The 24,463-nt window shown below is 41.3% G+C and overlaps 2 protein-coding genes across 3 annotated transcripts; one reads left to right on the top strand and one right to left on the bottom strand.

Annotated features, from left to right (window-relative positions):
- Positions 1-2,431: 2,431 nt before the first annotated feature.
- Positions 2,432-8,036, bottom strand: LOC128620419 (NADH dehydrogenase [ubiquinone] 1 alpha subcomplex subunit 8-like). The gene is made up of 4 exons (XM_053645399.1): positions 7,828-8,036; positions 6,855-7,018; positions 3,430-3,595; positions 2,432-2,761 (listed from the first exon to the last, which is right to left on the bottom strand). Exons 1-4 carry the CDS (start codon positions 7,876-7,878, stop codon positions 2,624-2,626), a joined length of 519 nt encoding a protein of 172 aa, XP_053501374.1. The 5' UTR covers positions 7,879-8,036; the 3' UTR covers positions 2,432-2,623.
- A 102-nt stretch (positions 8,037-8,138) lies between these two features.
- On the top strand, positions 8,139-23,578 carry LOC128620418 (MORN repeat-containing protein 5-like). 2 transcript variants are annotated; one of them, XM_053645397.1, is made up of 6 exons: positions 8,139-8,506; positions 8,773-8,926; positions 9,209-9,320; positions 9,537-9,668; positions 20,224-20,308; positions 23,376-23,578. In XM_053645397.1, the coding sequence occupies exons 1-6, from the start codon at positions 8,460-8,462 to the stop codon at positions 23,401-23,403; spliced, it is 558 nt and encodes a 185-aa protein (XP_053501372.1). In that variant the 5' UTR covers positions 8,139-8,459; the 3' UTR covers positions 23,404-23,578. The 2 variants fall into 2 exon arrangements, with proteins under 2 accessions (XP_053501372.1, XP_053501373.1); XM_053645398.1 differs by having other exon boundaries at positions 8,317-8,506; positions 8,773-8,920.
- Positions 23,579-24,463: the final 885 nt, after the last annotated feature.

Below are 24,463 nucleotides of genomic sequence, written 5' to 3'. Positions count from 1 at the left end.
GAGCTCGAAACAGGAAGTCAGAGCCGAGCGCTGGAGGAAATTGGCCTCGGCCCAAAGGGACCGAACCTCCAACCTCGAGGTCTCTGACATTACACAGCCTCAGTCTGGTTTTACACTCACTCACACACACACACGTATATATATATATATATATATATATATATATATATATATATATATATATATATATATATATATACACACACATCTAGTACTCGGAGCTTGGAGAAGGAGTAAATTTGCACTTGATTTGTAGCTGAGTGCAGCCATTTACTCTGGAGGCACAATGCCGAATGAATCGGTGTATTCTCTGACAAACGCGCCCCTCAAACACCCGTACGTATAATTTCATAAAGGCTTATTATGTCCTTTGTTATCGAGGTTTTCACGTGCGTCTGGTTGATTGCAGTCATTCTTAACTGCATTGTTTCATACACAACCCCAGAGAGACCACACATTATCGTATCCTCGTCCCCACGCCCCAAATTGTTTGCTCTGTTCCGTCTTTAAAACTTGTATGATTTTCTTTGTATCTTGTGAAATTTCTTTCTTTATCGATTATTTAACAAATACGACAAAACTTATGAGCCAGCTTGTTCTTTTAAGTAACTAACTAGCAATTGTTTTCCTTTTACCTTGAGATCCCAATAAAATAATTTAAAAAAAAACAAGTTCTCAAAAAAAGTAGTGAAGAAGTAGGATGTGGACGTCACAGTCTCTGAATAATTCTTTGATTATGGAGAATGGCGAGATAAATAATTCATGTTCTGCATCTTTCTTCTTTAAATTGGCTGGTTGTGGAATAACCCTCAGGATGGATGCTGGCTAATCAATATATGCTTTTTTTTTAATCTGCCAAAAAAAAACAAAAGAAAAAAAAAAACAACTAAAGCTGACCATGTGATCCTGAGAAATCATGCCATAATGAAATAAATAAATATAAATATATGAACTGTAATGAAGCAAGGTCTCTGTTTGGATTAGAAACTGTACGTTGTTTTCTTCGTCTTATACCTCAGCAATTTGCAAATGATTCCAATTTTTTTTTAAAAATTATTAAACAATGGCACGTCATCCTTTTTATCCGTTCCTAGTTACATTTAAAGTATTTAAGTTAAGTTGTTTCCTGTTCTCACTTACGTTAGAGCAGCTATAAACAGCCGTTCCCTCACCAGCACCTCTTTTAGCTAATAAGGAAATGAAAATAAAGCATAAACTCCACTGTCCTGAAGATGTCAGAATGCCGCTAGAAAGCGCCGACACTGGAGACTCCTTCCGTTAATACTACGTTATTACAGCATTTATTTCTCCTTACAGAAAACTTTACCATGTCGACTATTTAAAAAAATCTGGATATGTGGAGAGTACGCTGTACAGATCCCTGTGATCGGGTGGTTACTATAGAAACGACAACGTATTAGAACGAGCGCGTTAATATAAGCCTGCGCAAGAATCCAGAATTCATCCATGTGAGCACTCTGTTATGTATTATCCTTACAACCCATTACGAAGCATCAACATTCAAGCCATAATAATAATAATAATAATAATAATAATAATAATAAGGTTCTTCTCCATGCAGATGTTCTAATTTCTCCAGAATTGCTTGATCAAGGTGCTAAGCACTGCTTATGAACATGTTATAAATGCTTAATATCTGTACCCTGTACCCACACAAGAATAACCCAGTTATTCAATAAGCCATGAAACAAAAAATGGAGGACAGTCACTATATAGAAGCAGTTTATATATATATATATATATATAAATATATATATATATATATATATATATATATATATATATATATAAATATAAATATATATAAATATAAATATGTATAAATATAAATATATATAAATATACATATATATAAATATACATATATATAAATATATAAATATACATATATATATATATAAATATATACATATAAATATATATATAAATATACATATATATACATATAAATATACATATATAAATATACATATATATATACATATATATAAATATATATATACATATATATATAAATATAAATAAATATATATAAATATATATATAAATATATAAATATACATAAATAAATATATATATAAATATAAATAAATATAAATAAATAAACATATATATAATTATAATTATATATAAAAATATAAATATATATAAATAAAAATATAAAAATATATAAATATAAATATAAAAATATATAAATATAAATATATATATATATATATATATATATATATATATATATATATATATATATATATATATATATATATATAAACAGCTATAGTATATTAGTTACATTTCTGTGTAAAAAATATGAATTATGAAAAGAAAAAACGTGTATAAAAATATACACTCAGATATCTATGGTAAAGATGTTTGCCTGGATAATGAGACACAAAATAAAAGCACAAGCCCAGTGTGAATGAAATGATTTAATCCACAACACATGAACAACTGTGTTTATTTAATACATTTCTACACGTAGGAAGGCGGACCGATGCTGTGGGTGAAACACCGGGTCCGCTACGGTCAGTCTGTCGGGTTCTGGAAATGTCTGAGAGGAGCGTCGGTGGGTTCGGTGGGAAAAAAATGAAAACGTCTCTCTTCACCAGTTCCAGAAAAACAGGCGGCTGCCGTGCTTGGCGGGCTCGAGCGGGGCGTCGATCACAGGGTTGGCCTCGGGTCTCACTCTCGAGTGGTACGGGTTCTCGGGGAGAGGCCGAGAGGTCGCCACCTTGGTCACCTGACACGACACGGAGAGAGAGAGAGCGAGAGAGCGAGGGTGTAATGAGGAAAGAGAATGACAGACATCTGTATGTGGTTCCTAACAGTTCAGATCTCATGTATAGCTCTAGATAACTTCATGATCTTGTCCTTATTCCAGAAAGCAAAAAAAAAAAAAACAAGTCGTTTAGAACTTATTAATATCCTAAAACTCTGTCTGAGTGTTTATTTTATATTTTAAATTTAAAGATAAAATGCTTGATTCAGCACTTGGACATGGCATCACAGGTCAATTTTAACGTGCTTGTTTGAATTCGTTTCTATAGCAACAACTCATTCACAGGAAGTCTCCGGTGTCAGAGGTAACAGGAGCTGTAACAGGATCTTCAGGACAAGAGGGGTGTACGCTTTCCTAAAACATGCTGTTGGAGGAAAATAATCGGCCTCGCAGTGGTACCGGCGAGTCCGCTTCATCGCAACACGCCGTCGTTGATGATTTTCTCCAAACAGCAGGCGGAGCGTTGCGTTCGATTCGAACTTTAACCCAGAAAGACTCCTGTTTAACCAGGCAATCAGCAACAGGTGGAAAAGGAGTTTTAGCGATGTGGAGAAGGTTAATGGTGGAAGAAAAGAGATATCTGTGTGTGTGTGTGTGTGTGTGTGTGTGTGTGTGTGTAAGTGTCTGACCTTGGACAGGTCTCCCAGCTCTGGTCTCTCCCAGCCGAGCTTCTCCAACACACAGTTATCAAACTCCTTCTGCTGCTTACGGCAGTGACGGAGCTCAGCCAGGTTCGAATAGTCCAGACAGGTCCAGTACTCGGTGAACGACTCGGCACAGTTCCCCTTAATCTGCCTGCACAAGCACACGCGTGTAGGGAAGAGAACATTATTTACAACTTTGTAAATCCTTCTGAATTTACTCTATACGTCACAGAACAGGTTTTTATCGCTTTTTTTTTTTAGCTATTATATCCGAGTGTGCGGTCCTTCTAAACACGTTTATCAGTCCGTACAGGATTTCTCGGGGGTTTTTTTCCTGATCGATGCGGCCAAAAATGCTGGATTTTGCTGCGGCTTAAAAAAAAAAAAAAAAAAAAAAAAAAAAAATTTGATGTTTTACTTTGGGAATTTCATTTATTTTTGAAAATATACACTTATTTTTGAAAAAAAAAAAAAAAAGTCGTTTAAATACAAGTCAAAGTACATTTACACATGACTCCTCTTTGTTTTTATTGATATTTCCCGCACTGTTCCAATTTTTCCAGAACTGGGGTCGTACCTGAATTGGCAAAAATCGCAATCGCACGAAACAGTTTTGAACGGTCTTTTCAGTGATGTTTGTTGGTAAATGAGAGTTTTCAGCTGTACTCATGATCGACGCACGTGAATCTAAGAGGGTTTCTGGCTGAATGCTCGTTGTGATGACGTCACATGGCGCGTCCTGGCCCAAATCTGTGGTTCTGAAAAATTGCACGCGTCTCCGAATATCGCGGAGTTTGCTCGATTCCGGTTTCATTTCTGTGATCGCAAAATCCGAGAGGGGCTGCTTTGTTTAGACTTTTTTTTTATTTTTATTAACGAGCAGTTTATCCAGGGCCGTGTCAAAGGGGTGGGCGAAAAGGGGCGGTCTCGGACCCTTGGGGGGGGGGGGGGGGCTCGTACTCCTTACACACTATGTAATGGATGTCTGTGTGTAATGGACTCAAAATGAGGCGGTCTTTAAGGCAGATTATCTTCAGTTTGGTATTTTTAATTCATACTTAGTCTACTATTAAACGGTACACAAATACAGGGGGGACTTGATGGCCGTCGAATACGAGTCTAACGTTTTTATAAAATGGACTGCGATCACCACTTTGCAGCCAAACAGAAAGGGTTCAGCGAAAGCCCTTAGAGAGAGAGGATTTTTCCAAATCAATAACAGATACACCAATTTCTTTTACCGTTTAAGCCTGAATCAGAGATGGGCCTTATTTAATTTGCCAAGTGCCTGGTGTTTACGCAGGTTTCGAAGGCCAGCCGGCTGGGACGCTTTTTTAGATGCTGTGCAGACTCGGGTTCTTTTTCGCTACATTTTTCTCAAAATTGCATTCCTGGTGTCCGCAAACCTGCGGGCTCCGAAGATGCTCAAAAGATACTGGGATCACCACCCCATATTTTTTCCATATACATCACCGCTAAACCCAATGAGAACTACTTTAGCTGCATATTAACCGGTTTTGATCGTACGCCAGTTAATAATTAAATCCATGGCTCTATTTAGTTCCCTTCTCTCGGCTCACGCAGGTCCCTTTCCGCTCTGTTTACGCTTAGTCCCGCTTGTTTACACTGCGGACAGAATGGTTTATTCCACCCTCCTCAGCCAGCGGTTAGATCTGTACGCGTCCCCCCCTAAAAAAAAAAAAGAAACGAAGCTGTTTTGTGTTTTAATGACAGACACCAGTCACGGTGCAGAGGCGTCGCTGTGTTATTAGAGCCGAGCGCCTGCCATTAGCCAGACTGAGACGAAGCAGACCACTTCCTACACATAATCGAGCAGGGGGCAAAGCTCTCTGCTCCGCGCCGCTCAGGATGTACACACAGCCACCAGACAATGCAGACTCGACACGTAATTACGGGATTTAGTCACGCGTCATGATAATGTCACAGCGCCACGGCTGAGGACCGTGTGGGCCGGGCTATACACACACACATCGCAACTTTTAATTACGTTTACTCACTATACTACAACACAAGCGTTCTGTGTCTTTATATCCACACTAGAAAACTACAAATAATGTGCGAAGGTAAATTGTAGAACTGTTTGCTTCTGATTACTTTCTTTTTGATTAACTTTGTGAATTATATCTGATGAATTTTATACATGGAAAAAGACTAGGTGAAGTCCCCCCCACCCCCCAATCTCCAGCTGTCCAGTCTGGGCGAGTCTGTGCTCACGATAGCCTCGGATTCCCGTTCTTGGCTGACAGGATGGAACCCGATCTCTTCAGCTCTTCTGCTGTCGTAGTTCATCTGCCTCAAAGGTTCAACGTGCTGCGCGTGTTGAGATGCTTTTCTGCTCGCCACGGATGTAAAGACTGATTACACCTAGAGTTACTGTATCCTTCCTGGCAGCTTGAACCAGTGTGGTCGTTTTCCATAATGACAAGGTGTTTCCACCTACAGAACTGTCGCTCACTCGATGTTTTTCGCACCGTTCTGTGTAAATGCCAGAGAGTGTGGTGTGTGAAAATCCCAGATCAGTTTCTGGAATACTCAAACCAGCCCATCTGGTACCAACAACCATGCCACGGATAACACAGTCACACAGATCAAACTTTCTTCATGTTTGATGTGAACAGTAACTGAAGCGCTTGAACTGTATCTGTATGATTTTATGCCTTGTGCTGCTGCCACACGATTGGCTGATAAGATTGTGCTGATAAACAACTATACAATAAAGCAAAATTGGCAAAATCTAGCTAGAATTTTGGCCCTCTTTTGGTACCATGCTTCAAAATTAAGTCAAATCATTAACAAAACAATTAATAAAAAGTTTTTAAATAATTTAAAAAATAAATCTATATCTGCAATTCAACTGTATTCATCTTTCAAAAGTACTTCCTTCGCTTTAGTATATATATTTATTTCATTTTATAATGTGTGTTTTTCACTTATTCGTGTATTCTTATATCTTATTTTATTAATTAGATTTTTTAAAAATGATTTTAACTACTTTTGCTTTTTTAATGACATTTCATTACCTTTTTGTCTCCGTTTAACGTTTATACTATTTGATCCTACACGACGTTGGATATGAATAAGACGAATGAAACTAACTTATTTATTAGTTTATTTATCGACTGTGGGATTGGGACGTGCATGATTAATTCTGTTCCTTGGAGAACAGTGCATTTGGGGTAAAGAATCTGAAAGACGACGCGGCTCCAACCTGAGACCTTACGATCCTACGAAATCGAAAGGACAAAAAAGTTCATCGGAACGGCAACTTTGTACGTACCGTGAAGCGAGAGTGGAACTGTGGTACGTTATCGTGTTATTTTCTGTGAAACACGCAGCCTTCAGATGTAAAAACAAATGTAAAATGTCGTCTTGTGATCGCGTGAGAGTACCTGAAGAAATTAAGTGCGCACTCGTTGACTTTCCTGCCTTCGTTCAGACACTTCCTAGGGTCCTTCTCCTCCCACCTGCACAGCATGAACTCCTTGTTGGGTTTGTCACACTGCGAGCCGAAGTGATGTGCGGCCGCCTTCAGGACGGCTGACGAGACGTTTACCTTTAAAAAAACAAAACAAAAAAAACACAAATATTAACAGGTGCTTTCACTTTACCCTGCTGTGTTCTCAGTTCTTCACTAAGGTGAGAGCACTCGCATCCGAGAGCATCTGTCTGATCGACAGGGTCTCCATCCGCTTCCATGTGACCTCTAGTCAGAAAGTGATTCGAATCGACTCCCTGAACAAAGTGAATCAAACACGCTGCACTGCTGTCAGAGAAAACTAATCAACACCTTCTGACCAATCAGAGCGCTGTATTATACAGCAACGTGTGTATAACGAGTGTATATGGTGTCAACATTGATAAAGTAATCCTGAATGAAATGCATTAGTCGTGATATGCAAATTACAACATGTTTAATATTCATCGCCTCATTTGCATATTGAATTCAACAATTCTCCTGCTGTATACTTTCACCAGGTTAAGCTTTCTCCTAATATGAGTGAAAGACAAACCCTTTAGAATACGCTTAAATGGTATTTATGAATAATTCGTATTTATGAATAATTAAGAAAATGTTGTCCGTCTTCTTACAGAATGGACAGTGACTATATTTGTCTCGGTTAATAACAGCTGGCTAGTAAAGGTGGTGCAGGACATTTATCCACTCAGCTTATAAAAGGGGCACAGGTTACATAAAGTATGCAATATAACATAATATATTATATTATATTATACGTTATTAGACATATAAGCTAGCTAGCTGGCTAGCTATCTCAGCCCAAACTTCATTTCTATGCAGCTAGCTAGCACCACTTTTGCTTTCAACTTTAAACCTAAAAATGGTTTCAGCTTTTATAAACATACCTCTTCGACGCTCAAATCCGACAACGTCGGAACATCAACCGGACTGGGCATTATTCTGATTTACAAACACGCCAAACTAAATTAAAAACAAGACTAACAGCCCACTCGCTGCTAACCGTTTTAACGTCCCGGTCAGCGGCGTTATTTTTCTCCGCACCCGTATTACTGAAGAAAGCCCGCCTCCTGCGTTAGGATTGGCTAATCTGTGACACAGAGACGAGAAGTCAGCCAATCACGTCAAAATATTCACGTGCGCGTGAACTGCAACCTCGAGGCGTATGTCGTCTGAATACAGGCGGGAAAACAACTCCGCTGTAGGAGGACAGTGGGACTCAATGGAAGGTCAGTAAGATGCGCATGCGCGAAATTTTTATTTATTTATTCAGGCGCGAGTGCATGACGCAGTTATTGTGCGACGATGTGTATTTCGGGGCTGGAAACAAACAAAACAAAAACTAGATTTTTTTCAGGTTTTTAAAAAATGTATATATTTTTTTTAAACTTTGAAAACTTTGTAAAGTCCTTCTTAGCGAGTTAATTTGTAGAAATGCTCACGCTCATTGAAAGGCTAAACTACGCTCGTGATTGGCCGAGTGTTTCCATGGTAACGTCAATGCGTTTGCATCGGCAAAATGGAGTTTACAGGTAGCAGTTACAGTGGAACTTATCAAAGTGGCAGGTAAAAGAATTAAAACGTATTTTTACACGTCTAAAGCACTTAATCGTGTTTTTTTTGAGAAATGAATAAATGATATGGCTTATTGATTTAAAGCTTTTACATTATTATACGTTTGAAAAAGGATTTATAGCTCAAATATTTGCGTCTGTTCATGTTTCTTATAGTTCTCAAGTCATTCCTCACTGCTTTTGTTCTTATAGTATTCAAACGATTATTTTTATAATTTTATAGTCTTATTTTTTTTTTTAAATGATTTTCCGTTTTAGGATGGAGGGCAGAGGAGAGTACACACTCCCCACACATACCAGATATGAAGGAGAGATGAAGGACGGCATGTTTCATGGAAAAGGAGTCTTGCACTTTCCTAATGGAGGGAAATATGAGGGAGTCTGGGAAAATGGGATATGCAAACAGGTTCCTGTGTGTTGTTTCTCGATCAGTAGCTCAATAACACAGTAACATTTGGACCGATCTGTCAGACATTTCATAAACGAGGTTTAAATGACAATTCATTAGCCTTTAGGATCCTAACCCTGGTCCTGGAGACATACCCCCCCAGGGCAGTTTAATGTTTTCCTGCTCCCACACACCTGATGTAATTAATCGTCTCATTAACAACCCTCCCTACCAGTGAGGATCCAGAACTCAGCAGCACTGTGGTATAAAATGAGATAATATACTAATTGATAGATGCACTTACAGGGTCACTACATCTTCTCCGATGGACTGGAGTATGAGGAGACAGACTGGGATTACTGTGACGGCTACGATCGACGTTTCTACACCGAGAGATGTTACGGACTCAAACCTGCAGGTAAATACCTGTTATTTCTCTGCTGATACTTAATTTCAGCTCTAATTTACAATAAAGTAAAAAAAACCACACACACACAAAAAAACAACAACAGAACAAACCTATTTTAACTTACAGCGGTCATTTTTCATCCTAAGGCAACTTTTCGTTATAGGAATACTTTTCTGTTCTTCAGAAAGTTGCTTTTGATAAACAGCCGTTGTTTTGTGATGTCAGGAGAATCCCAGCTGACTAACGGCGTCCCTCCTCCTGTCATCCCTGACGGCTGCTACGACTGCGGAGACGGATTCTACGATCCCAACAGCAGAGTCGTCACGGCTTACACAGGCGGTTTTCTCAGGAACGCCGGTAAAAGGGTTAACGATAGAATAGTTAATAGTGTTAGTACGTAAGACTGAATCCCCGTGCACGCGTCGTACACTCATACAGGATATGTTAATGACAAAAAGTCCAAGAAAAACACTTTTACAGTAGTTTTAAATCCTTTTCTAAGGGTTTTCCTTTCCAACCTGCTTAGTTAACCAGTCCAAGAATCCTTAAAAAAAACCTTCTTTTTTATTTTTCATCTAAAAATGTAATATATCAAAATAACAGATGCATATACAGTACACGTTGCGCTTCTCCAGCCTCGAGAGGACATTTTTGCATCAAATCCCCAACTCTTTGTATTTTAGCGTTTCTTCAGCCACTACAAGAGGAAGTCTGCGATGCATTTTAGCCACGTTATATGCTATAATGTTGTATGTTATTAAGTCCAAATTCCTCTGCCGGTCTGAAAAACCAAAAACGCTTCCTAGTGCGTTCTCGTCACTGGCGGCTTACGAATGTTAGCCAGGTTAAAAAAAACGGCAGACAAATATCCCCATTGTTGATATTTATAAAACAGCTAAAAATTCCAAAACGGATTCGATGACCAGGTGTAAACAGATCCGGTGTGTTTTCGTGCGATTACGCAACAACGCTGTCAGAGTCGGGATTTAAACTCGCAACTCGCAGCCGTCCAGTGAGCAGCGCAGGAGCGTAACCGCAGAGCCACCGCTGTCTCACTGACTCATTTCAGGGCAGGAAGATTGCGATCACACGATAACTCCAGGGTAGGTCCTTTCTCTCGGCCTGCCATGCTGACATGCTTCTCCGTAGCAGTCATTTGAGCCGTGTCTCCAAAAAAGCCAAATGTAAAACACATTTTTTTGTCCCCACCGTGTACGATGCCCGGTTTGTGATTTGAAGGGAATTTGGGATGTCGGGATCGCAGATAGCAACTCCGCTCCCTGTGCCAGAGTTTCAGATCGGCACACCACCAGGCAATGTCGTGGATTAGGGAAAGGTTGGGAATTAAATATGATACACACACACACACACACACACATAGTCTGGGCCTGTGTATGCTATATGTGTCTGTGGTTAGACGCTTTTGTATATATGAAGCCAACATGTGCTTTTAATAAACCGTATCTGAGATGTTAGTTCGATTTACACTGACAGAATATGTCAGGGTTTTATAGACTACTTCAGTAAAAGATAATATGATACTCATTCGTCATCACTTTGATCAATGTGTGTGTGTTCAGGTGTGTGTGTGTGTGGGGATGGTTCTGACGTTCCATTTGCAACCACTTGGCAGTTAGATGTGTTTTCCACTGTATTTTGGTAAAACGCTGTCTGAAGTAACTACGTGTAACTCGAGACGGATTACCTGATGATCTCGGGCTGATTCACAGCGTGCGGGTATCCGAGAGACTCGAGCACATCTCGAGCACGTGCGTCGTCAAACGTTTCAGGAAAACACGTACAGAAATCCCCACGCCACGTCGGAGCCATCGTGGACGTTTGTCGGAGTTGTGTCGATCCCTCGCCTTGTAAATAGAGGTTTCCAGCAGGTTTTTGTCAGGAAATACGTCAGCTCAGCTCGGCAGCAGGACACGTTCAGCTGTTAGCTGTGGACGGATCACTGACGTGTTTATATTTTGCGAAACAGAACCAATGTGGTTTGTTAGGAAATAGCGCAGGCATGTGCGAGCAAAATGATAACTACAGGAGTGGGTGGGACTGAGCGGAATTCCTTCAGAAGCAGGTGCGATTGGTCCGAATTCTTTGGCGAGCAAGGAGAGTTTGGTCAGAATTCCTCCAGGGGAGGTGGGATTGGACAGTATTCCACCTGGAGTGGGGGGTATTGGTCAAAATTCATTTGGAAGCGGACGGGATTTGTTAGAATTCCTTCAGGAGTGGGAGGATTCGCTAGAATTCCTGAAGAAGGTGATTGGTCGATATTCCCCCAGGAATAGAGGGTCCTGGACAGAATTCCTCAGGAGTGGATGGAATTGGACAGAATTCCTCGGTGAGCAAATAAGCTTGGGCAGAATTCCTCAGGAGAGGGTGGGATTGGTTAGAATTACTTTAGGAGTAGGGGGATTAATCAGAATTCCTTGTGGGTGGATGGGATTGGGCAGAATGAATTCAGAAGCGATCGGGATCGGTCAGAATTCCTTGGTGAACAAATAGAATTGGGCAGGACTCCCCCAGGAGTGGGCAGGAGCGAGATAAAACACAGTCTCGTTCATAGAACTAACAGCAGGACTTATACTGTCATCTATAAACATTAACTAGTCTCCACCTCCCCTAAGCCCCGCCTCTGCCTCCCCTAAGCCCCACCTCCCAGTCTTAAAGATGAAATTATCCTGGAACACTGCAAGTTACTCTGAATGTGAATGAGTTTCATTTTAAATTTGTAAATGAAAGCTCTCCCTCTTATCGAACAACTTTTTAACAACGTTACGGAGCTTAACCGTGACATTCGAAGCAGATGTACGGTTATCGAATTTTGGGCGAGAGAGACTTTCATTGCTTGTTAGCTACATTAGCATTGTAAAGATTGTAAACAAACACTAAACATTGCTGTTAGGTGGAAAACCCTTTTTTTTTTTTGCAGAGACATTTTATTAAGCTTCTAATCACAGAAACAGCTGGAAATTCCCAAAGATCAGAAACCTCACATGCAATAAAATGCTAATGACCATCAATTTAAACTTTAAAAAGATGACTTTTACGTATCAGACACCTTTATCTCTTATTTTCGAAGTGTATTTTTGTGGTATTCCTCTGTACTGGTGGTGGTTCTTTGTGCGAGAGAGTACAGCACAGCGAAGTGATATTTTTATCACTCAGAGGTGAAGGTCTATTTGTCAAAATGGGTGTGAAGACGGAATTTATTGCCGGTGGCTTCCCTCCAGGATGAGGGACGGTCGAGGGGAGGCACACACACTGAGCCACCGCTGAAGAGGAACCCCCTGTCCCAGCAGGGGGGGGGGACCATCAGGGAAGGACAGGAAAGACGGACAAACTCAGGGATGACAGGAGGCAGCCGGCACAGGGAGCAGCAGCACGAACCGGGGCAGGAAGCCTCGAGGAAATGCCCCGGCTCGGGGCCAAACACTGGAGCAGGACGGAGGAAACCCTGGGGGATCTTCGCACAGAGCCGAGCGTCGGATGGACGCAGGAGAATGTGTTTTTTCTGTATGGGAACATGAGTCACCCGCATACCTGCTGCTGCATCACGTACAGCTTCCCTGTCACACTGCCAGATCCCTCCTGTCCATTAGCAGTGCTTCAGCAGCATGACCAGAAGGTTGTGAGGTCAAACCCCGGGTTTGTTTAATAACTTAATCCTACGGTGCGACCTTTCTTCAGTCCCTCACTCGCGACTTAACTCGGTTCCTACCTACGATCAGATCCCATTTCGTGTTTGACACACGAAAATAAAATCAAAACTTCTACTCATGGTGTCCACTCGTCATATCACACGCAATTTCTTGTTTAATGTGTACAGAGATGTTATCTCAGAAGGAAATAGCAGAGGTCGTCGGAGCCTCTGGTGAGCGTACGGACAGTAGGTAGTACAGAACGAAGCTAGTACAAAGCCGAGCGCGTAACGTACATAAATCCTACAACTGATTCGATTTCCACACGGGTTAGTACGTTATTTCCTTTGTGTTTACCTCGTTAGCTTTAGAAGATATACTGGATATAGCTGCTATGGTTTATCATCAAAATAAAATAACTTTTAAAAAAAATGAGATTGCATTAAATTTACATAGGCTTCTTCTTCATTTTAAATAGAATGAATAAAATGTCAAATCATTCGATTTAGCGCACATGAACGACAGCGATTTCAGCCCGACGTCTCCTTCTTCATGATCACCGCGGCGTGAAATCTATCCTGATCACTGCACGGCGAGCCAATTACGTGTTTGTGCCCTAGAGAACTTCGAAACACGCGATTCTGAATAACAGCATCATAGTGTGTGTGTGTGTGTGTGTGTGTGTGAACGGTCCGTCAACAAACAAGGCCTTGTTACGGTGCACAGCCGCAAACACTCACACACACTCACATGCACTCACACGCTGGCACTGCTCTTCAGGTTTCTGGATGTTCCTCTGAAACGAGAGGTGTTTTCCTGCGTGCCAGGGAAGCGTTTAGAGGAAGGACAGATGATTACTGCGGTTCCTCCCTGAGCAGAGACGCTCTGTAGCGCGAGGAGGGTTTCCAAGATCCCGTCATTAGAGCACGACGGTGCGATAAAGCAAAAAAAAAAAAAGTGTGTAGGAGCTTCACATCGCTGTTAAGCACTCTCAGATTGCTTTTAGACAGCCAGGCTCAGGGTCCTCTGGAAAATATACTGTGCAGAATTGTCCGTCCACCTCAAATATATATGTCCCGTGTCTCACGTTAGTTTCTTTAGTTTTAAATCGAATTATATTAATAAGTAATGGACGTTGATGCCAAACAAAATGTTTGGTTTTACATTTCTTCCTCAAACCACAAGATTCCGTCTCAGAGTAGTGCTGGTGTGGTTTAGGACACAACGTAGCCTATAAATATGATCTAAACCTCACCGTGTAGCTGGAATGTTAGCTATAGCGGCGGCCATCTTGAGCTAAGTTCACGGTGTATTATTTTGAGCGTGCCTTTGCCGAATGTTTCGATGCGACGAGACGAGTGAGTAATAAGCTTAAGAGACCGCTTAAGTCGCATGAATATTTTTAATATATTATTATATCCCCTCCACCAAAGTTTGAAAGCTGTATCCTACGATTGTTCCGTACGTCACGGATTACCGTGTGAGCCGGATTGTTGTCGATTCGATGGATTGGATTGGATTGGATTCATCCCTTTTTCGGGGCTGCTCTTGGATTTGTCACCGAGACGACAAGTCCGTGATCACGAACCTGCTCGAGAGCAGCTTATTCAGCGTGAACAAGATGATACGACGACGTGCAATGAATTTGCGTAAGTGCTAGCGCGAGTCCTCGGAGTTTGCGCTTTCAGCGCGTTTAAAAGGAAAAGCGTATAAGGAATATAGCAGCTGAAAGTTTATTGGTTAGGATTTCCTGAGTCGGATTTATTATCCCACAGCCACTAAATTGCAAGAAAGAGAGAACGTTTAACGGTCTTTCCAGGTCTGCGTACCAATGCGTCGCATTAGCTAACTGGTGACTCGCTGATCGGATTTCGAGTCTACACGCAGTAGCAGTTCTTTCCTGGACAAAACGTTCCGAGGCGCGTTCGGGGAACTGAATTGTCCCGAGATAACGGTGAGGAAATCTGCCATTCGTCGACTGCGATTTGTTAAACGACGTACAAGATACAGGGCCCTGATACGGACGAAATGTTCCCTTAAACGCGCGAATATAATATATTGCAAAGCGGCTGACGTTACAAACTCCTTTACTCTCATCGCTCCGAAGACGCGAACTTTACACTCCGAGCACTTCTTTTCCAGAGGACGCCGTTGAAGGGAAACCGAAGGGAAACTGTGCGTCTGTGGCAGTAGGACTGGATTCATTAGCGTATAAAAGAGAAAAACAGATCCTGTAGCATCCTGAATTTTATTCGGGAAAGTTAAAAAGTTCAGTTAAAAAACCAGGATGGTGAAAAGTTGACTGTAAAAAGCCCATTAGGAGATTGGTGTGTGTGTGTGTGTGTGTGTGTGTGTGTGTGTGTGGGGTTGCTAGGCTAGATATCGTTTGTGTAAGAACGTAATATTTTCGTGGACATTTTAGTAATAATGGAATTGATTTATGTATTATGAAACCGTGTTCCGAGTCTCAGAGTCGCTGGCTCTTTTCCCGACGCTCTGCTGCCGAACTGTTTGTCCAGGTTTCCTGCTTGTAAAGTAATTTTTCCTGTGAAATAAGCGAAAGGTTCCCGCTCGCCCTCGCTGCCAGTGAAAACAGGACGAGCCCGAGGTCCTTCTCCACAACCCGCAGACTACGAACAGGCTTTGTTACCCCGCGTTCACGCTGGCGAGTGAGAAGTCGCTCGGGTGACGCTCGCGTCTGTTGTCTCTTGGCTCGGATGATATCAAACATCGTACTCATTCCGTTGAACATATTGTGCTTCGTACTCAGATTAGATTACTGACGAAAGCGAACCGTATTAGCTACGTACACGCACCGGAGGCACCAGCGATCTCCTTCCGAGCTCTATTTTCATCCTAATGTCCCTAAACACGTTTAATTAAAGCTCGGATGAAACGAAACCGTAACGAGGTTATAAGACGTTCTGCCGTTGTCGTGAGTCAAACTCACGCAATGGGAACTGATTGCATCATGTGAGGGGGAAACAGAGAAACATCACACACACACATACCCACACACACACACACACACACACACACACACCATAGGACCGCTCCAATCGTTTGGATTTGTCGCTTTACTGCAATCAAAGCTGATTCGCACAGACTTGAGAAAATCTCGTTTTTTTTTAGCGTGGTAAGTGCAGCTCGGTGTAGAAAATGAAGGGCCGCTTTGTAGCTTGCTGTAGCCTAGCGTGAGGATCTCTCGCTTCTTCGACCACAAGATCGCTGTGATCTCCCGGCCATTAATGCAAGTGCAGCTCTGTTTGGAAGGAAACACTTTTCCTTCTGAGTGTATTTTAGGGATTAAGATAAACACCTTTTAACAAGGTGCCATTAGAGCTTCCCGTCTCGCCGGAGGGCTCCAGCGCAGAGACCGAGTGACGAATTATTACCAGCGCTAAGCAGAGAAAGGAGACACGCCGGAGGACAGCGAGCCCCGCTTCTTCTAATCACCGAAACGCGGGCTGGGAATAAAACAACAGGGCAGGCACGTTTTTAGCGGCGTTCGACTTCTCGGCGGTTTTAGAAATAAAGTTAGCACGAGTTAAAGGTTAAAGGTCAAAGGTTTCGTACGGAGCGAAGAATAGAAGGTCTTCCCGAGATGTATCAGCCATTCAGAGAACCCTTTAGGAACCCTTCATTGTATTTATACATGGTCATCAAAATGTTGTGTATGCTGAATTTAGAAAGCGTAAATGTCCCTTTTAAAGTTTTTTGATACAGTATGGATATGAGAAGTCCGAGTACCAGGGAATATCCGATACCGAACCTTGCACAGATTTCTGTTGCTGCGAGAACACAAACAGTCAAGATCTTTCTGCTTTTACGCTACGATATGTTTCAGTAAGCCTGTTATGAAAGGCCGGAGTGCAAAGGTCTGCGTACTCGTACTACAAAACCAAACAACGGAACCTACAAGACGTTTAACGCGAGTTTGGGTTCCGAGGCACAACAACGGCGAAGATATCAATAGTTAAACAACCGAAGTGATTTTTCCGAATGTGTCCCGCCCCCCCTCCCCCCACACTTACACTGCTCCTCGACTCTTTGCTGGAGTTTCTGTGTGTTTCTGTGTTTTAATCCTCTTCTCACTTATTTTTTGATGACTCCATGAGTCTGAGCTTTAATATGTTTTCTTTCACCCGGTAATACCCGGATATAGAGACGTTTAAAAAAAGATTGAAGGTACCATCATTGGACCGTAATGACCTTTTGGAGATAATAAATAAAACAAACGTACACACACAATATATGGATACAGGGTAATGGTGCAAGTTCTTGGTGGTACCGTTCGTGCAATAAGGAAAAGTCCAGTTTAGAGGATGTAAAAGGGGACACAAACTTCTGAGCTCGATAAAAGGACTCAGTCGTTGTAGGCTCGGCTGCGGCAATCGATAAACATGGGATTATTCGTTCAATTATTAAAATAAAAAAGGAGGTACATTTTTCTTTGCATTTTTAACCAGAATCCAGGGGAGATGCAAACTTTTGCACTCAGTTATTACTACAGAGTGAATATTGATCGAGTTTGATCCTCACGTGTATATACTTTATTTTTTTTTTAGTGTTTTTGGATTTTCTTATAAAATAATAATGACCTGATATTCTTTTATTATATATTTCTAATTTTTAAGTTCACACACACACACACACACACACACACACACGTTCTACCCCCAGGCCTATTTTTGTATTTCTTCATTCTTACTATTGAACATGATCACGTGAGTAATATTTGATCAAAACACGTGAACACGGTGCGTCTCACCATTGCATACCCTGCAACTGCACGTGTGAATTCGTAAGTAAACACGTCTGACGTCATGTGGACTGTGTGTGTGTGTGTGTGTGTGTGTGATAATTAAACCACTTGTGGGAAAATGAACGTGAAAATAAATGAAAATAAAAATACACACACGTGACAAGTCGTGTTTAAAAGCCACGTGACTGCTCACGCGTGGAGTTCACGTGCTAAATAGCATTATTGAGCATTATTCACCTCTTAACTTGTACATTAGGATATTTTTGCTGCGCACTAACGCTTCTGCAGCAACACGCAGTGAGTGTGTTACTCTGCATTCTTCCTGTCTTCCTTTCTTCCTTCCTTTCTTCCTTTCTTTAAGGCAGAAACACGGCGCGTGTTAACTCCTCCGCTTTCACAAAGCACTATTGATATTGAAATTGATGTCACCAGGTGACTCTTTGCGGGCCGTTAAATACAGCGGATAAAAAAACCCAACAACTCAACCACCGTGGAGTCCATCCGGGGCTCCTTTTCGGCTTCACCGTGAGCCGCGCGAGGCCACCTGTGCTCAGAAACAGAGCCAGATTAGCCTGTGAATTATAGCGCGTCGGTAAACGCCTGGGAAACGATCAGCCTCAAGAGGGCAATTTGGCCGCAAATATGAAAATGCGCAAATTTCTGGACCCATTAACGTATACAGGCGCGCTCGAGCGCCGGGGTGTAATTGCGGCGCGACCCCCGGCGCACATTCAGCCGCTTGCGCGAGCCTATTAATTGCGTTAAAATAGTAATGAAATGACGCGGCGTTTGCACGCGCGCGGGCTGGCAGCGCACCGCATAAGCATCACGGAGGCCTATAGGCAGGTAGAAGTGGCGCGCGGGGCGCGTTGGAGAGGCAGTTTTTAGGGGCCATCGCGCGCAATTACGGACAATCAGAGGAGGGCTCGAGACCCCGCGCTCTCCACAATGGGGCCCGGTGCGCTCCGGTTTTTTTTGTTGTTTTTTGCTGGGTTTTCGAGCGAGTGAGTGAGAGAGAAAGGGATGGAGGGATGCGGGGTGTTAGGGTGGGGGTGTGGCGCTCAAGTGCGTGCAGCTGCGCGAGCGCGATTCAGCTCCGGCATCGGCGGCCACCTCTCGCGCCGCAATTAGCAACTCCTTTCACTTTTTTTCCCCCCTCCTCTATTTAAAGAAAAAGAGGAGGAGGAGGAGGAGAAGGAGAGAGAAAAAACCCCGCAGCAGCGCCACTGTTAGCCACTGTTTTCCACCCGCGGAATCATCTCTGGCAGAAAAGCAAGCGATTGATTGTTGCCTCGAGTGGCTCGTGAAGAGCGTATTTTCATAATGGAGCTCTTAATCCTTCGCTTAAAAAATGGAAATTGCCTTAACTGCGCGTGAATGATGAGATTGACACATGGCCTCCTGTTTTGTTTTGGGGTTTTCTTTTCTTTCTTTTTTTTTTTTTTTTTACGGGGGGAGGCTATAATTCCTGACCAAGACCTGCATCACTGACAATATCTCTAGGTAAAAGTCTAAAAGTGAGGATATTTATTTATATGTTCGGTGCTTTATGCTTTACACGAATAAGCCTGCGTTGTAATTTTCTACAAACTTTACGGATAACATAAAGCATCAACAAATAACATTTCCTGGATTATCCAATATTTCCATCTAAACACATCAAAAATCAATAACTGAGACTTTCTCTCTTACTAATAATGCATTAAAACCGATTATGATGTCACTAAATACGATCAACCAATCACGTCGGATATGTAAATGATGTAAGGAATAAAGCACAAAGGGCCCTGCTGTTATACACACAGAGTTGATCATTTTCCCATAGCAGAATGCCACGACGTGTTTGATTCCTCTCCTGCCATTTTAAATCGATAAACAAACATCATGCCGTACTTTTATCCGTTTATAGTTACATTTCACGTTCGGAACAGCGACGAGACGAGTGAGATCCCGTTCCCGCTTACGTCATAGCAGCTTGTTCCCTCACGAGACGCTCTTTATTTATAGAAATCACGTAAGAGTAAACCCCACTGTCCTGTGAAGATGACGGAAAACCTTTCGTAAAAACCTACAGCTGTACTTCTGACTGTCACAGAGCACCGACACTGGAGACTCACTTCCGTACACGTCGAATAAAGATTTACTCACCTTACTGAAAACGTCGGCGTCGAGCTGTTACTATGGAAACGATAACGTGTTACCGTGCCGTCAAAAGCTGTGCTGCTGCGATTCCAGAAATCAGAGCTGTGGGATAAATAAAAATCGACATGTTTTGACTGGTGTAAAGTAAATCAGGGATGAATTGAGGATGTGAACGGAGGGTATTTGAAGTGGCGTGAGGACTTTCTTCGTGTAAAAGTCTAGAGAGCTTCCTGTGCCGTTTTAAATAGTTCTTGGGTTAAAAAGCAGAGTTCATCGTGTAGAGATTAGTCTGAATGAGTGATAATGACACGCCTGGGCTACTTTAACATTATAACTTTACACTGCCTGTCTTTTGCAGATGATCAGGAGCACGAGTGGATCACACGGACATGCCGGAAGGGCTGGGATGAGTTCGTTGGATGTAGTCCCAGGAACAGCACAAAGTTTGTATAGTATAACTTGCCTTTAATGTACGTTTGAATAAACATGCCGAGATAACTGATTGTCTAGAATGTAAGAGCCTTTGCAGTATAACAAGGAGTCGGAGAGTAACCTGCTGCATTTATGGTTTGTTATATATGTTTTTTTTTTTATCTTTTCCAAATCTGCGGGTTCGAAAGTGGAGTCCCGGCGAAGCCTGATCCACTTTCTGGATCTACGTTTTATCGGTTTTATTTTTAATGGCATTACGATGGTGGAGAACAAAATTAACCACGATCAGATTCGACTGGCCTCTTTTAAAAAAAAAAAAAAAAAAAAAAAAAAAAAAAAAAAAAACTTTAAAAACAGCATGACATTTAAAATATATCTATATATATATATATATATATATATATATATATATATATATATATATATATATATATATATATATATATAGCTGTTTCTGTTCCAGCATGTTTTGACATTTTAGTAAGTGGTGGAAAGTAAAGAAAGAAAACAAATCTCTAATAGTGTAATAATTAAATAATGATGAAGAAATAAGATCAGGTGTATAAAATCTAAATGATGGGATTCTCTTTCTAAAATAAATCTGGTGGGATTATTATTATTATTATTTTTTAACTAGAAGATGCAATAAGTTCGAGAAGCCATGGGTTAAATGATGAAACGTGTGTGTGTGTGTGTGTGTGTGTGTGTGTGTTTTAATATTTTTGTGGGGTCCTATAATGACCGGAATATCGGACAGTATTAACCTCGTAGGGACGATGATTTTTACAAACACTGCAGCTTTTAATTAAAAGTACACCCAGAATGTTAACAGAAAGTCCTCACAAGGTGCCTAAGACGCATTTGTGTGTGTGTGTGTGAGAGAGAGAGAGAGAGAGAGAGAGAGAGAGAGTGCGTGTGTGTTTGTGTGTGTTTGTGTGTGTGTGTGTGTGTGTGAGTGCTCCAGGCTGAGCTGTACCTCAGATCCATGTGGTAAAAAAAAGGAAATAATAATAATAATAATAATAATAATAATAATAATTTCTGAAAACAGAAAGCATTTTTTTTTAAACCCCAGCAAAGCCAAAAATCCAGCTCTGTTCAGATCGCACACTGCCTGTAGGGGTTTCAGTCTCGTGCTTCTGCACAATACAGATTTGTTTGTTAGCATTTAGTCCTACTTTGGGAAATATCGGCTGAGCAAATGTATTCGATGCCCTGCGATGGATTGGCACCCTGTCCAGGGTGTACCCCGCCTTGTGCCCCATGCTCCCTGGGATAGGCTCCAGGTTCCCCGCGACCCTGAAAAGCATAAAGTGGTATAGATGGATGGATGGATGGATGGAAATGTATTCGAATAGGACAATTTATTCTTTTTCTTTTAGAAAAAAAAATGCAGTAGATATCCTAAAAGAACAAAATCAGAAGTCACTCCACATCAGTCTGTCAGTTATCGGACGGATACGAGCGTAAAATTCAATTCAGTTAAGATATTTGTACAGCGCGTTTAACAACGGACGGGTGTCACAAAGCAGCTTTAAAGACATCTATACAGTTTAAACGTGTGAATTGATCCCTGACGGGCGAGCCACGGCGAGGCGACGGAGGCGAGGGAGGGAAAACTCCCTGAGACCATACGAGGAAGAAACCTCGAGAGGAACCGGGCTGAACAGGGAACCCGTCCTCGTCTGGGTGACCCCGGAGAGTGCGATGATAAATCATATGCCAATATAAAAATGGTGGATATCAGAGTGCAAAAAGAATTCATTTGATCCGATCCGGTAAGAAACGGAAAAGACTGGAATTGGGTTTGGATGGGATTGTTTTGGAACTGTAAATGTTTTGCTAGGATCGATTATTATTATTATTATTATTATTATTATTATTATTATTATTATATTAATACTATTTATTATATTTATATCATTCTTGCAATGCAAATGATTTCTGTGAGAAAGCTGCAGTTTTGTGGAAGTCGTGGACTTTTAGAAAGTGCTCCAGTTCAAAAAAAATAAATCATCTTAACGCTTAGTGGTTTATAAAAAGAAAAAATATCATATGTATATCGATGTGGTCTGATTATCTGATATGGTTAAATCTGGAGTGCAAAAGTTTGCACCCCCTCTTGTGTTTTTTGTTTGTTTGTTTATTTTTGTGGAACAAAGAAATGTATCTTTATTTTACAGTAGAGGTCTCCAAAAAAAAAAAAGCAAAGTTCAGTAATAAATGTTACCGTGGGTCTTTGTGTCTTCCGGCACAGATATTTCAAAGGATCTAAAAGCTTGGATGCAATTAAAGGAGGCAAGCTTTAAAAACAATCGATCACTATAATTATAACGAAGGATCATCTCTGAAAACAACCGCGTCTCTTTGCTGTTCCATTTCTTCATCTTCTGCTTTTTTTGTTTTTTTTTTACGAGGGTGTACAAACTTTTAGACTTTCTGTAAATGAGGTAACTATATATATATATATATATATATATATATATATATATATATATATATATATATATTCTACTCTGTGTCTTTGAATATGTATTCAGAGCAGAGCTTACAACCTTGCTGTGTTTTGTTCCTGTTATAAACGACAGGAATCTTTCGTTCATTAATGAACACGTCGTACGTTTTTTTTTTGTTTGTTTTTTTTTTAAAATCCGTTTAATGTCTGCGAAACAAGTGAGTCCCGGTTCTCGATAAACAGTCACTGTGTAAACTCCTCTGTCCTGAAGAAAACTTAACGTCGCAGCTTTAACCTCTGACTGTTACAAAGCGCTGACACTGGAGACTCCTTCCGTAAACGTTACACAACCGTATCAACAAGGACACGTTTCGGAGTCGTACGTTTTAACACACAGTGTATAGAGTGACGGATAGAAAGATTATCACGCACGTAGACAGCAGCTACAGAGGAATAAGTGTGTGTGTGTGTGTGTGTGTGTGTAATTCATGCCCACCTATTGCAGCTGCTTCTCCAAAATTTTCCATCCAACTAATGATCCTTTTGGGAAAATAGACCTAAACTCTCCTTTAGATTTAAGTGTGTGTGTGTGTGTGTGTGTGTGTGTGTGTGCTTTGAAACAGTACCCGGGACAGGAGATCAGCCCCGTGATGCAGCCTGACAGTGACTTCCTGTGTGTGATGGTGCTGGAATCAGTGAGTGAGTCATTACTGCACACGCTGACCCGTGAAGGGCCTGGCAGCTCCGCCATCGGCCTGTGATTGCTTCCTGCTTTACACCGTACACACACACACACACACACACACACACACACACACACACAGAACTATATAATACAGTACGGAAAGATCCACTAGATTTTCTCCCGTTAGTATTCGACAGTACATTCTCACATAAACATATCGACTGTTAAACACATATATTCAGCTCTTTTTGTTCGTTTTTTCCCTCCACCGAGCGAGCGAAGCTGTTTTTAATTTAGCTCGTGGTAAATCAGCGTCCGAGAGCCTGATGGGCTCCGGATCGTCCGTCTCTGCACTCCGTACGGATACCGCTCGCGTTCAAGGAACACTCGAAGACCACGTCATTTATTCATTTTATTTATTTCAATTTTACAAAACAGACAACGGGACAAGGGGAAAAAAAGTGCTTTACAGGCTAATATCAGTTTCAATAAATACAAGAACGTCGAGGCGTCATCCTCATCCTCATCCTCATCCTCCCCCACGACCGAGCTCAGAACACACAAGCGTACTCCGCAATACAAATATACAGTTTAGTGACAGCGATAGCTTTTCTTTTTCTTTTTCTTTTTTTCTTCTTTTTTTTTTTTTTGCCCAAATCATTCCCACGCCACGTCAGAGTCCGGGCCGAGCCGCGCGCTCGCGTTTTACACCGCAGGAACCGAGGCACAAGCTAACATGGCAGACACAAAATCAGCGAAAAAACAGAGAAACACACACACACACACACACACACACACACACACATTCTGCTCCCATTTCACGTCAGGACACGACTTAAATTAAAAAAAAATACATGTACGTGTTTTTGTCATTTTTTTTTTTTTTCTACATGTACTCGGTTTTCCGTTCATCTCTTCCTACTCTCTGGGTACAACATTGAGAATTTGATCATAAAAAAATAAACAACAAAAAAAAAAAAGCCAAAGCATGTTGCAATCAGGGAAGTATGGGTTGTTGTTTTTTTT

The sequence above is a fragment of the Ictalurus furcatus genome, chromosome 16 (assembly GCF_023375685.1).
Source record: "Ictalurus furcatus strain D&B chromosome 16, Billie_1.0, whole genome shotgun sequence".
NCBI classification, from domain to species: domain Eukaryota; kingdom Metazoa; phylum Chordata; class Actinopteri; order Siluriformes; family Ictaluridae; genus Ictalurus; species Ictalurus furcatus.
Note: the sequence above shows the minus strand (reverse complement) of the source record. Positions and strands in the feature narration are given on the sequence as shown.

Excerpts from the sequence above, each read along its gene's own strand:
- LOC128620419 (XM_053645399.1), bottom strand. The coding sequence starts at position 7,878 with ATGCCCAGTCCGGTTGATGTTCCGACGTTGTCGGATTTGAGCGTCGAA. Across the intron at positions 7,019-7,827 it reads CGGATTTGAGCGTCGAAGAG|GTAAACGTCTCGTCAGCCGT; the intron begins GTATGTTTATAA and ends GTTTTTTTAAAG. Across the intron at positions 2,762-3,429 it reads AGCTGGGAGACCTGTCCAAG|GTGACCAAGGTGGCGACCTC; the intron begins GTCAGACACTTA and ends GTGTCGTGTCAG.
- LOC128620418 (XM_053645397.1), top strand. The coding sequence starts at position 8,460 with ATGGAGTTTACAGGTAGCAGTTACAGTGGAACTTATCAAAGTGGCAG. Across the intron at positions 9,669-20,223 it reads CGGTTTTCTCAGGAACGCCG|ATGATCAGGAGCACGAGTGG; the intron begins GTAAAAGGGTTA and ends TGTCTTTTGCAG. Across the intron at positions 20,309-23,375 it reads AGTCCCAGGAACAGCACAAA|TACCCGGGACAGGAGATCAG; the intron begins GTTTGTATAGTA and ends GCTTTGAAACAG.